The 14,907-nt window shown below is 37.5% G+C and overlaps 2 protein-coding genes across 3 annotated transcripts in view; both read right to left on the bottom strand.

The window, feature by feature from the left end:
• Positions 1-14,907, bottom strand: part of LOC125245181 (NACHT, LRR and PYD domains-containing protein 3-like) — a 41,218-nt gene that overhangs the window by 11,308 nt on the left and 15,003 nt on the right. The window lies entirely within an intron of this gene.
• Positions 293-14,491, bottom strand: LOC125245184 (protein NLRC3-like). The gene is made up of 4 exons (XM_048155687.1): positions 8,311-14,491; positions 7,286-7,362; positions 3,047-3,322; positions 293-2,109 (listed from the first exon to the last, which is right to left on the bottom strand). The coding sequence occupies exons 3-4, from the start codon at positions 3,300-3,302 to the stop codon at positions 293-295; spliced, it is 2,073 nt and encodes a 690-aa protein (XP_048011644.1). The 5' UTR covers positions 3,303-3,322; positions 7,286-7,362; positions 8,311-14,491.

Below are 14,907 nucleotides of genomic sequence, written 5' to 3'. Positions count from 1 at the left end.
GGATTGTAAAACTGAAGACAAACTCTCACAGGACTGAACAGTGAGATTACAGTACTGTAGCCTGTGTAGAGCACAAAACTATAATTTGGAGCATAGGTAACTTGAAAACCATTTGACTATAGTGATGTAAGTGAAGATAAAACAATTTTCTCTTCATAAAACATCTAACCAGTATTCATATAATCACACTCATTGATAGATTTACATTTACATTTTCTTGGCCAACAAATCACCCATGTAAAATTAAGGCTAAAGACTAAATGTGTATATAAAATGAATGTAAAGAAGATTCTTACAGTGCTCTTCTGGTGTTTTTGATCACTGGCAGCAGTCTCATCAATGCTTCATCAGATCTTCTGTATTTCTGCAGTTCAAACTTTTCTTGAATCTCTTCTGACATGAGGAGCACAAACACCAGACCAGACCACTGAGCAGAGGAGAGATTATGTGCTGAAAGTTTTCCTGAGCTCAGATTCTCCTGGATTTCCTCCACAAAGTCATCTTTCAGTTCACTCAGACAGTGGAAGAGATTGATGGTCCTTTCCACTGATTTCTCCATCTCTATTGTCTTTTTGACATAGCCAATGGTGTCTTTCACATTATCTGCTTTCAGATTCAGTTTTGGCAGTAGTTCCTTCAGGTCATTCTGATTGGACTCCAGTGAGAGACCCAGAAGAAACCGGAGGAAAAGATCCAGGTGTCCGTTCTCACTTTGTAAAGCCTTGTTGATTGCAGCCTTATGTAGTTTAAACAGTGGCTTTTTGGAAAGATTCCATTTCAGTTTTTCTGTTTTGGATTCAAGAAATGGGTTTGTTTTCTTGTCTTTGCTAATCAAAAACACATAAAGAGCAGCAATGAATTCCTGTACACTGAGATGTACAAAGCTGTAAACACTTCTGGCTGAAACTGTTTCCTCCTGAAACATTTGCGTACATAACCCAGAGTGCACAGACCCTTCTTTGACATATAGTCCACATTCTTCAAGATCTTCTTTGTAGAAAATCAAGTTTCCTTTCTCCAGCTGTTGAAAGGCCAGTTTCCCAAGCTTCAGAATAATCTGATCAAAAGACCTTGCATTAGCTTTAGGTTCAGGGTCATCACAGTATTTTTTTTCCATCTGTTGCTGCTGAGACATTAAAAAGCTTGTATACATTCCCATGAGCGTTGTGGGAGTTTTGTCATTGCTCTCTCGAGCCAGTAGAGGCTGAAGAACAGTGAGAGAGATCCAGCAGAAGACAGGGATATGGCACATGATGTACAGACTCCTGGATTTCTTGATGTGACGGATAATGTTTTCAGAAACCTCAGTAGTGCTGTTATTTTTGAAGTACTGCTCTTTCTGTTCATCATTAAATCCTCGCACCTCTGTCACTTGATCAATGTAGTCACGGGGTATCAGACCTGCTGCTGCTGATCTGGATGTGATCCAGATGAGAGCAGATGGAACCAGATGTGTCTTGATAAGGTTTATTATTATTTTACTCACTGTTGTTTTTTTGTTTACATTTGTAAATCCATCATCATCTTTAAAGCTTAAAGGAAAGCGACATTCATCCAGCCCATCAAAGATGAACATGACTTTACCGTCACCTTCAGGAAGAAAGGGCAGTTCTTCAGGACTACTAAAGAAGTATTTGTTTATCAGTCCCATGAGACTGTACTCTTCTTTAATCAAATTCAATCTACGGAATGGAAGTGGAAATATGAAGACTATATCCTGATTTTCTCTTCCTTCAGCCCAGTCAAGGATGAATTTATTGACAGAGACAGTTTTTCCCACTCCTGCAATCCCCATTGTCAGCACTTTTCTGTTTCGTCGACCCGTGTCACACTGGACTTTAAACATGTCATTACACTTGATTGGCTTCTCCTTGGCAGTCAATCGGTTGTGATTTGATTCGATCTGCATCACCTCATGGTTGTTCACTCTTCCACCAGTCACATTCTCCACCACATATAAATCAGTGTAGATATCATTCAGGTATTTCTGATGACCCGTCTGTGAATTACCAACCAATATCCGCTTGTAGTCCTCTTTTAATTTGTTCTTCAGTCTGCGGCTGGTCTCTGTGTAATCATGGATTAGTCCAAATTGCAGCGGCCAGACTGCTAACAAATACAAGAAAGAGAGACCACATAACTCCAATTTTAGCCTCTCTACACTGGCTACCAGTTAAACAACGGATTGTTTTTAAAATTTTGTTATTAGTTTTTAAAGCCTTAAATGGCTTGGCCCCAGAGTACATCAAGGATTTATTGAAAATTCAATCTTCCTCAAGATCGTTAAGATCTAACTCGCAGATTACAGTAACAGTACCACGTACACGTCTTAAGTGAAGAGGTGATCACGCTTTCTCAGTTGTGGCTCCTAGGCTATGGAATGATCTTCCTTTCTCTGTGCTTTCTTCAACCTCTCTGCAGATGTTTAAATCATGTCTTAAGACCTATTTGTACTCACAGGCATTTGATGTGTAGTTTTATAGGTATTTACTTATTAATTACTATTATTATTTTAAGTATTTTGTGTATTGTATTTAAATGTTTCTTGTACAGCACTTTGGTATACTTTGCGGTTTTAAAGTGCTTTATAAATAAATGATTGATTGATTGATTGATGGAGAGTAGCTTGACTGTCATCGGCAGTAGAGCCTTTAAGAAAGAGGGAAGAAAGCAGCAAAAGTGATAGTATATTTCTTAAATTCATGATTCTGCTAATCTCATATAGTGTTTACATGCACATCTTACACTGATTATTCTGAAGTTGACAACATATATGGTGACAAATTCCTTGACTGATGCGGACTCAAATGCAATTGGTTTCAATTTTAAAATTTCTGAAATTCCTTCCAGAGCATTTATTGGATTTTCACTATTGGACTCAGAACAAACTCAAGGCAATTCTGACCCAAATTATTAAAAGCTCTCAACCCATTGACATCAAGCACATCAAACAAGACATGAGACTGTTTTAGGGTTAGCTTTGGGGTTAAATCAAACCATCACATTGGTAAACAGTCAATTACAGTCACAGTGAATTAAATGTTACCTTGCTTGTGTTTGTTCTCCAGCTGCTCAGCTAGATTTTTCTGGTTCATCTTCCTCAGGATCTCCACCGTGATCTTCACAGCTTCTTCTAGCCCAAAACATGCCACCATCTTATCCACAGTTTTTAACCTATCTGCATTCTCCATATCAGAATTTGATATATGCTCATGATTCTTTAAGTGCCACTGAAACTTCTTCAGTTCAGCTTCAACCAGTTCATTCAGTGATTTCTCAAGCAGCTCTTCAACAGGCGCCATCACCCTTCACAGATTCACAGCTGCAAGACAAAAAGAAAACGATCTTAAATAGTTCCACTCTTAAAATGTGGACCTAAGCATTCAAATGTTATTTGGATTATGAAATGAAGCTGTGATTGGATGCTTCATCCAAACTCATCTGTGAAAGGGGTCCTATAATGCTAGTTTTACATGGTATCTATATGAAACATGTTAGCTACCACTATGTTTACATGTGCATCAATACTGTGATTATTTTTCATAATCAGAGTGAGGTCTTAAATCGCATTACGATGTTTGCATGACACGAGGAGATCTCTTAATTCTGGTTTACATGCAATTTTCATTACTCTGATTATTCACTAATAAGTATGATTATACCACACTCAGGTAGGCATATAGTATGCATGTTACCGGCCATTGTTTAAATCTACTGACATCACATTCAAATTTTTATGGACGTACTGGATATCATTCGGAGCAGTGATGAACACCGCAATGTTGGGTATAAAATCGGTGAACACCACCTAGTTTAATGTGATCATGCTCACTATGATTATGATCTTAATCGCATTACTTTAATTGAAGTATTGCATTTACATGAAGTAAAGATTAATCGCAATCAAAATACAATTATTAATCACATTATGTGTGTGCTATAAATGCACTCTATGACATCAAATGAATCAACATGCAGTCATGAATCAACATGCACCTATCGAGTTTCATGATAGACTATTACCTTCAAAGACTTCAAACTACTTCAAACTGAAAACCTTTAAACGTCAAGCTTTTAAAACTTCAAACTTAAATGGTCAGGCTTTGTCAAGCCAGTTTCAAAGTTTGTCTCAACAAACATTTTATCTAGTTTATTATGCCATCCTGTAATTGCCCCCTTTTTGGGTGGAAGCAAAAACATGTTTTTGTTTCTCTTTAAAGGCAAATTAGCTACTTCTCCCCACCCCCCTTCCAGAAGTGTTTCCTCGGATACTCTGCCAGAAACAGATAAAAGTTCAGCTTGTTTTTGATTATCAGCTCAAAAGAGGTCATAATAAAATGTTTTTCTTTGCATTCGTTTAACCCTCTGGGGTGCTTTGGTGTTTTTTTTCCTCTTTCAGTCAACTGCACCATGAGGAAATAAAAAAATAATATTAATTAGATTTTTAAAAAAGACATGCACATAACCAAAATACTAAATGTAAGTATTAGTGTAAGCATTTGCCGTTTAGAATTAATTCAAACAGTACAGTTGTAATGCCACATCAGCCCTCTTCTGAATTCTGACTGTGTGCCACTCCCTCTGCTCACTCTACAGTCACTTCCTGTTTGGCAGCCATTTTAAGCATGGCATGACCAAACAGGCCTTGCGAAGTATTTACTGAGGTAATAGGCATTTTGGTTGAGTACCTACTGTATCTGTGAGCCCCCCTCTCCCTACTTAAGTCACTAAAAAGTTTACCAACAATATACCACCTATGATGTATCTTGTGAATCTATTATGTTTTTCCATTTCATGTTAGGTATCATTTAAATGTCTGTTTTAAATGCGTGATTGCTAAAATGGTATCAGTTTCACAGCAGTCACTAATATTATGTGAAAGATTGAAAACTTATAGGATAATTCTGTTCTCCTTTTTGGGTGGTCTCTCTTCAAGATATCTGATAATCATCTCCTTTCCCCCAAAACCAGGTGTGACCCTTTGGGGCACGAGAGTAGGTCCAACAAATCTAACAAATGTCTGCACTCACACACTACTGTGTGTCAGGTATGCATTTCTCACTCTTAGATTCATCTTTGAGCAAATGAGTTTATGTAATTATCATTTCTGAACTGGCAGCTAATTGTTCATTTGTGTAATTGGCATGATAAATTTTTATCTGACAAATAAAATGTTATGTATGATTTTTTCTGTATTCTTCTTAAATCATTTTTTTGAGTAGATCAGAGTCTGGTGTTACAGCAAATATTGTGTCCAGGATAGGTCAAACCGAAGGAGCACGAATGAATGGAGCATGGGGCACATAATCAGTCTGAAAACTTTTTGATTACTGACTATCACTGACTTAGCAATTTGAGCAAACAAGCAGGGAGCGGCCTAGCTTAAAGTTTAATAGTTAACACAGCACCTTCTGTCTAAGATCAGAAGTGGCGACTTTGTGTCCTTGAGATCATGACTCAGCCGATGTGAATCTCTGTGCAACATTGGGTCCCTAATGAACAAATGATTGAAAGTATGGGATACCCAGAATAATCAAATACCTTAATGAAACCATAACCAATATTTTTGGTTAGTAGAAACAGTCTAAATTTAATAATCATTTGAAATTGGAGTCAGATTAAGCATGCAGCTAAATTAAAATAGGAACTAAATTCTAATAAATTTAGGTGTACTTTTTAGGAGTGCTAATAAAAGACCTACACGCATTATACCTTCGCCCACGCCATTGCATTCTGTCATTGTGTCGACAGGTGGTCTCTACATCAACACCTCAAACTAACAAGGGGCTATGCTTCTTACTACAGTTTGAGAACTGTCATACCAACCACACAAGTTAGTGATACAGTTTGCGAAATTTTTCCTTTCCATTGGTGGCCTTTGTGAACTGCAAATATTCACACCGTTCACACCAAGGACAATAACTAACAATAAAGATATAGTTCTAAAAACCATTCTAAATATAAAAGAATAACAGTCTACACCACAAAACTATAAACCATAACGATAACAGCACAGAGACACAATATGGTTGGAGTCACTATCAGGGCGATTTTTTTCAGCTGATGAATGATAAAAACATTGACAGCTGATGAGAATCTTCGCTGGCTGAAGTTGGTCCTTGTCGGGGGTTTTTTCAGCCGATTCGACATGTTGAATCGGCGTTGGAGCTCGTCGGTCCGTCTGGCCATCTGATCATTCTGATTGGCTGTTCAGCTACTGCCACCTGCTGGTACGGAAAGGCATTTCATCTTACACAGGCGCAGAATGGTAGGGATGGGCGATACCACTTATTTTGTTTTCGATACGATACTGATACTTTCAAGGCCAGTATCGCCGATACCGATACGATACCTCTAATATGAACTTAAAGATTTTAACATTTATTCAATTATTGAATTACTAAGAGTAAAATGGGTTATGATACCCACTTAACATATTTGAAAGGCATTTTAACATTCAATATGCCTTAATTGCAGTTTATTAGATTATATTTTTGTTCACACATGGTAAACCATGGAAAATCTACAAATAAGCCTATGCCTAGCTGAACTATGGTCACTGTAGTAATGGTTCATTTTCATAAGGGACTGCCAGTGACAGGCTGTTGCACCCATAAAATGAAACATTTGTATTATGACAGAACATCAGTATGAACTTTTAACGTTCAATTTAAATAAATGTAATTGCACAAACTATGTAGGCTACTATTTCATTTTGTTTATTGTGAAATAACTAATAATAATATGCTTTTCTGTCTTCTGTTAAGCATTGTTCTTAGCTGCGTTTCCCAAAAGCATCACGATACTAAACGCAGCCCTGTTTTGTAGTGTCACTCTCTGTGATTGATTGGTTCTGACTTGCAGCATTTGCATGTTCAGATCAATACTTCTACTACAAATTATTCGCTAACATACTGTAGGTTATTTGTCCATTTCAATGCATACTGTATGCATTGAATTTATTGTTAAATAAACAAAATAACTGGTAAAAAAAAAACCTTAGTATCGATATTTTAATTTGAGTATCGATACTTTCAATACTCAACGTCAGTATCGATATAATGATACTTCATAACGATCTGCCCATCCCTACAGAACGGACGTGCTACTTGGCCGTCGGCTGTCTAGTGTCGGTTTGGTGTGTCAGGCCAACTTTGGACACAGGCGCTGTCGACATGAGCCAACCCCACAGTCTGCTTTCTTCGCCACTAGTTGGTCAGTGTCGGCTTGATGTGTTCCTGCCTTTATACAACAACAATAAAGCTTGATTTTTTTTTAAGCTCACCTTCTGCCTCAATTTACTCAGTCACCTCCTCAGATCTTCTTCAGTCAAGGCATCAGTGGTTATTCCTGACAGTGTATCTAATACAGAAGGGATAGTTTATAGTCAAGGAATAGCTGGTACAAGAACAATGAAATTTACTATCATTATTATTATTCACTGATTAAACATCACATACACCTGCGTCTCCAGAAAGAAATGTGGAAATTAGCTAAAACATGACAGCATCATTGAAAAAGTGAGTTGAACTTGAGAACCAAATCAGTTCCATTCATGAATTAATCATTCGGACTGCTTTTATCAACAGGATTCTCCAAACTCAAACAATAGATTTACTCAAGTGTCAGACATCTCATGTTTTTCCGTGGCTGCTCGAGCCCTCAGGATCACCGCTTATGGTTTTATAAACAAGGCCCAGTTCCATGCTGGATTTACAGACCGTTTGAAACTGAAAGATGGAGCGGTCACAGCGATAAAGATCCCGGCCATGAGCTGAAACTGCAGGTGGCGAGTAAAACTGCTTCAAATGTATGTTTTGTTGGCAGTTGGCATATACATATAATGTAAACAACACACAGATATAATGAATCAAAACTTATCCATGGATAATGCGATTGTGTATTGTGTGTGTTTAAATACATTTGTTTAGCTGACCATTGATTGCTTTGCTACGCAAAAGCTGTGCGTGCTCGTCGCTCTTAAGCTCTGCTCACACGGCACGCCTCCAGGAGCTTGGCTGTTTTTGGAAAGACTCAGTACAGTGCATCTGTCTTTTATAAATCTGATAAAACTAAAAACTCTTCAGAGATATGAAGGATGCTATACTACTCAAGGTACTCAAGATTAACATAAGACTGGCCGAAACTGTACATATTATGCACCCTTTAAAGATATCAGAAAAATGGTAAAATGTGTTGCTAAAACAATGTTTCAAACACACACATGGGCTATTTAAGTCAATAGCTTTAAGTAAAACTTTTTAACATTACAATCTGCTATTAAAGTTTTAGGCAAAAGAGATCTCTTACGCTGTTCTGTGCGGGACATCTTCACTCTCCGAAGACTGAAACATGAATGAGGACAGATCAGCATGTGACGCCACACCCAGTTAAAACAACACAATTAAATGTTGAAACATTTTTGCGACATCATTACAGAACACAAATGGTAAAAGGATGTCAGGTGACTTTTTGCATGTGATACACGCTGAGCCGGAATGGACAGAGCCCAGCACGAGAATGCATTTTCCTATTGATGTTCTGTAATATTTTACAGCAGTGATCTGGAGAGTTCGTGAAATGATGGAGAAACTGTCAGTGCTCAGTGAACTTTGACAAGGTGCCTGGCCAAAGTTCAGAGCTATAAAAAACAATGATCTACGCCTGAGTGTTTTACATCACACACACATTCTATTTACACAACACTCCATCTCAAATGTTAACAGATCTTTTATTGACTTAAAAAATGAAAATAAATTAATATCTTGTTTTTACTGTATTTAAAAACATTAACATTCCCTGACAACCTTATTTTTCCTGCTCACATTGATGGCTAATTTGGCCTGTCTTAAAATAAAATTTTACAATTGACAAATTCAACTCTTCTTTTTAACAAATGTAAAACCATAAATAAAAGTTATAGAATTCTTTGTTAAAAGGAATTGAACAATTTTTGCAAAACTAAAATAAAGGTTTCAGTCTAATCACACTCCATAAAAGCATTAAAACGGTTTCTCTTTTTAGGCAAAAAGGACATTCTACGCTGACATCAGCATTTAAAACAAATGAAAGCATTTACTGCAATTGCACAATGAAGAAGTTGCCACTGTATATCCCGTCCTTTTTTTTAACGGTGGCTTATACAGAGACCTCTACTCAGGTCTCACAATCTCTTCCACATTCAATACCATACGCCAAGGCGTATCTACCCAAAACGTTTTTATTAAAAACTTCACATTTTATAAAATGCTTTACCAGTACTTGTACACAAATCTAAACGCATGGGTCTTTCAGTATGTAACAAAGGACGCTTACAACCATCTAGTTCATCTAATAGAGTCAAATTGGGGAACATATCTTCTATATTTCCATTGCTTCCTCCTCTATAGTGGTCTATCAGTAACTCTTTTTCTTTGTTACTAACCAATGACTTCCAGTTCTTGTGCAACAGTCCGTAGAGACCTGAGGCCACTTCTGTTTTCTCAAAGTCCAGTCCAGCCCAGCTATATTAATAAATCCTCCAAAATTAAATTTCTGTGATTCCAGCAGTCATTGATTGAAAGAGCAACAAACATTTAAATCAAACTGTGTTTCATTTATTAAAGGCTTATCCAGAGGTCAATGATAGAAACTGTCTTCTCATCTCTCTGTAGGTTATCAAGACTCCAAATCTTGAAGAGATTGAAATAAAACATTGGCAATCCATTTATGTTCAATTTTTAGAGGATCCATTAAATACAGGGATTTATCCAACTCCAAACCTTCAACCTTATGTAAAATGAGCATGATCATATCTGCTGCCCTCAGAAACTATGGGGTTCTCCACTGCCATGTGACTTTAAGGCCATACAACACTGTTTCTTATAACATTTCTGGATGCTTTACGGCCATTTTCTCAGACGTGAGCAGAGAGGTCATGAGCAGGCAGAACATCCTGTGTATGTTGTCATCTGAGACAATGTGAATTTTCACTGTGGTCCAAAATTTTGTGAAACATTTACCAATAACCCATATGTTATAAATGTGTGCCTCCCAAAATACTCTCCCTTCTTTAATCCTATAGAAGAATTTTTCTCAGTATGGCGGTGGAAGGTGTATGACAGAAAGTCTCCTCCAGTCAATAAATGCAGCATGTGACAACATAGGTGTGAATCTCATCAAGGTTGGTTTCGGCATGCTAAAAGTTTGCATGTCTGTAACTCAAGAAATATTAAAGATATCTTAATATCCTTTCTGGATATTGGAAGTTTCTGAATCAAAACCGAATCCAATTGTGAAATTTGCAGGATTTTTGTTGTTGTTGTTTTTTGATTGAAGTAAATGTTTTCAGTGTTGCCAAGTCCATGGTTTTCCCATGGAATTGGGCTACTTTTACACTATTGCCGTGGTTGTTTTTCATGTCCGCGAGTTGAAGCGACCCCAAATAACATGATATTTAGCCCCTCAGATGCGAATTTTCCCACGCGAACCCCACCAAAAATGCAGATATTACCCTCCTGAATGGGATTTTCTTGTCAGAATGCACAAAATGCTTCATTTAGAAGTTAAAATAAAATTCTCTTGGAGGATGATGCACCCCAGGCCTCTCTTTCAGAGTGAGCGTCAGGTACAGGTGTGGAGTGTTACCTGTGATTGGCGTTTGGGGTTAAATGACGGAGATTCAGAGAGCCCTGTGTTGTCTGGACTAGGCTGCCGTTCATCTTTCCTCTCCAGTCCTGGATTGTTTTCTTTTTTTACTTTCTTTATACTTATACTTAGTCTTCTGTGTGGCCACCTCTTTTGGTAATGTTGCTTCACCCAGAGCCAGGTGATTGTAACAACCATCCATCACAAAAGTCATGGAGTGATCTCTCTCAGGGGACTCTGGCACAGCTGATATTATTCAGTTGGCTTTGTGAAGGTGAGGTTTCTACGATAGAAGTCAAAACATACCTGCAGAACACATTATGCAGGATGAAATTCTGGAGAGCCTATGATCTTTTGAGAAGAAACTTTGTGAAGATCTCACCATAGTAGAGGTACAGGGAAAAGAAGTCACAAAGTACCAATACTATTACCAGCAAATGTCTAATAATCTGTGGAACTAATGATTAAAACTAGAGATGTTGGAATTCCCCTAGAAATCCCTACATATTTGCCCATCCTTTTTTCATAGATCAGAGGAGAACATCTGTGGATGTGACAGCTGAGTGTGATATGAAGAACACTGTGGGGCAAAACATCCAGTAGATGTACCAAGTTGAGAAAGCATGTAGCCTCAGTTTCTCAAACTTACAAACTCATGAACTAGACCAGCTAGCAACTTTCATGGGACATGACATTGAAGTCCATAGGGAGTTTTGTAGACTCACCGAAGAAACACTGCAAATGGCAAAAATAAGCAGAATTCTGTTTGCTCTGCAAAGTGGAATAGGCAGATTTGAAGGAAAATCCTTTAACTGTTATTTGGGTTTGTCCTAATAGTGTGGGGGCCTTAAAATGAAAATGAATGACCATTGGGCCTTAAAAGAAATGAAAGTCATTTGGATGACACACTATTATTATTGCTTTAAAGATTTTCAGTCAGATCAGCCCCATAGAGTTTTAATAAATATAACTGCTCCTCACACTTGTTTTATAATTTGTCATTTTTCCTGTCCAGCCTAATGAAATGCAGGTTAATGACTTTAACTTCTGTATGCAGATGACATAGCAGTGGTTGAGTTAGAGATGATGATATCTGTCAGGTCTCCAGACTGCGAACAAAACGGTCACAAAAATATTAATTTGTAAGTGATTTTTTTTGTTTGTTTTTTTGTTTTTTGCTGAGATCCCCACTGTTAACAATATAAATTTACATGTTATGATTAAAAATTGTGTGCCTTTTTTACATGCATGTTCTGTGATGAGTAGCCCATCACATCTTTTGTGTTGATGTAATAAATTGAGATGACATGCAGTAAATGTCTTTTTAGCGCTGTTTAATGTAGCCTGACAGATCGCTCAATCAGCATTTCTACCTTGGAAAGAGCTTGTATAAAACAGCTTAAGAACAATAATGTCACGTAACGTCAAATTTACCTCAGATAAGTGTTCAATGCTCAAACTTGTCAGTCAGCTAGAAAAATAACTATAGAAAGGGGCATTTTGCTAACATATGCACTATGTCCAGTGATAAGGCCCCTTTATATATTTTTTTTTGCATAACCTGTTGTCTACATGAGAAAAAATGGATGGAGCTAAAAATATAATTCAACACATATAATTCCCATATAATTGCATGTGAAGCATGTGAGCTGCCTTTCACTAAATTTACCTCTCAGATATTAGTAATGAAGAAAAATAGATGTGTGCAAGACGTATACTACATGCAAACTATACTTTCACTCATTTTTTATTTTGATTATTTTACATGGCATAAAGGTGAGAATGCGAATGAGAATGTTTGCATGTATTAAATGTTGAGTGAATAGTAAAGATTCAGTTCAAAGTAAAGCCGGGGTCACACTGTGCGGTTTGGGCCACGATTTGGTCATCTGAGACAAATTGACAATCTTAAAAGATTCCTATAATCCTGCCATGTTCACAGACAGCCGATTAATGACTGTTGCGATCAAATTTGACCTCAGATTTCAAATTTTGGCAGTGTCAGAAGGTGCACAGTTTTGTGGGGAAATAGCTAATCATTTAATTAATCCACAGCCTGTTTGCTAATCTTCAGCATGTTTTACACTAAACAATACTTTCATTGGGAACTATATGTAGATTTTAGCTTAATAAAAATGTATTTTTTAAGAGAAGGCAGACTAGGGAATGTTGTGACTGATGTCACTGTCATTACACGATAGGCTGAGACGTGCCACACGTGATTAAGTTAGCCGTTACGCTTTCTCCAATGGTAAGAGATACAGATCCTCTCATCTCCCTATAATACAATCTCTGGTTTAGTTCCCTACACAGACTGCATGATCTTTATGCAGGGAGTGTCTGTTTTGTATCATTTTACAAGAACATTTTCACTCTAAACCATTTGAAAGGATTGTTGTTTGTGTTTTTATGTGAACTCTTTCTAATCCCTTTCCAAAGAGTATTTGATTATTTTAAGCTATTTTTTTTTTTAAATCATGAAACTATGTTAAAAAAAAAAATCCCACATTTTCATGTCACTACCAAAACAGTGTTTTAGTCCATTGGCTAAAACTGATTTTAACATACTTATACATTTTTGATGAGGAAATATTCCTGTGTCCCTCCCTCTCATAGCCTCTCTTTCATAGTAGATAAGATCCATAATTTTGAGCTAAATGTGTTCAAAAATTTTTTGGGTGTCATTCCATAAAATTTAGTTTTTATGTGTACAACTGTTCAGAATTGTGCTAGCTAACGTGTGCTGATTAGCATCTTTCAACTAGACACAAACGTACCTAAAATTGACAGTACCGAAACGTGGTGAAGTTTCGGTTGTGACAACATTGTTTTTTTTGTTTTTTTTTATGTCATTTTAAAAATGTATTGTGTGTAACTTGCTTCTTATTTTTAATAACAAAATTGACATAACCAAAATACTTATATTGTGATATATTGTTACTGTTATCTTTATTTTAATTAAAATATGTTTTATCTTGAAATAAGATCTTGGTCATGTCACCCACCTCAAAAAGACACAACATGAACTCTGCTTTAAGTAATTTTTAACATGTATTGAATTTAACATTGTAAAAATGTGTAGCTATTTGCATTTGAATACTATAATATATGGTATAAATGGTTACTGCACCCAAACATTACAGTTTTGCCTACTGGACAGAATCTCACACTCTTTCATTGGTAGTTCTTAAAAATGGATAGCAGTATGTGAACAGGATTTTTATTTTGGTCTAGTTGTGTGACGTCACACAGCTGTGTCTAGCTCCTGCATCTGTTGTGATTCTGCTGAAGAAAGGTTTGTTTAACGTTTTAGAATTTAACTTTTATATCAATGCAAACTGTTCAGTCACTTTAATCACTTTTACAAGCCGTGTACAATAAATGAACCATTCTTGAAAGTAATGTTGCAATGCTTTATTTAACACAGGGCTGGGCAAACTCTGTCCTGGAGGGCCGCTGTCCCTGCAGAGTTTTGCTCCAACCCTAATCAAACACACCTGAACCAGCTAATCAAGGTCTTCAGGATTACATACAGGTGAGTTTTATCAGGGTTGCAGCTAAACTCTGCAGGACAGTGGCCCTCCAGGACCGAGTTTGCCCAGCCCTGATTTAACATTAACGAACGTCATATTTTGGAAGTAAATAGCATCCACAGAAAAGGTAACAGAAGTAGCAGAAAAGGAAGGCCTCATTTCGCACCTGACCCAGTTTATCGTAAACAGATAATGGAAAGAAACCGCCCCGACCCATCGAGGCATGGACTCTTCTAGACCCCTGAAGGTGTGCTGATGTTAGCAGCAGATCCTTTAAGTCCTGTAAGTTGTGAGGTGGAGCCTCCCTGGATCAGACTTGTTTGTTCAGCACATCCCACAGATGCTCGATTGGATTGAGATCTGGGGAATTTGGAGGACAAGTCAACACCTCAAACTCGTTGTTGTGCTCCTCAAACCATTCCTGAACCATTTCTTCTTTGTGGCAGGGCGCATTATCCTGCTGAAAGAGGCAACAGACACCAGGGAATACCGTTTCCATGAAAGGGTGTACATGGTCTGCAGCAATGCTTAGGTAGGTGGTACGTGTCAAAGTAACATCCACATGGATGGCAGGACCCAAGGTTTCCCAGCAGAACATTGCCCAAAGCGTCACACTGCCTCCGCCAGCTTGCCTTCTTCACAGAGTGCATCCTGGTGCCATGTGTTCCCCAGGTAAGCGACGCACATGCACCTGGCCATCCATGTGATGTAAAAGAAAACGGGATTCATCAGATCAGGCCACCTTCTT

Source organism: Megalobrama amblycephala, linkage group LG14 (assembly GCF_018812025.1).
Source record: "Megalobrama amblycephala isolate DHTTF-2021 linkage group LG14, ASM1881202v1, whole genome shotgun sequence".
Taxonomy (NCBI): Eukaryota; Metazoa; Chordata; class Actinopteri; order Cypriniformes; family Xenocyprididae; genus Megalobrama; species Megalobrama amblycephala.
Note: the sequence above shows the minus strand (reverse complement) of the source record. Positions and strands in the feature narration are given on the sequence as shown.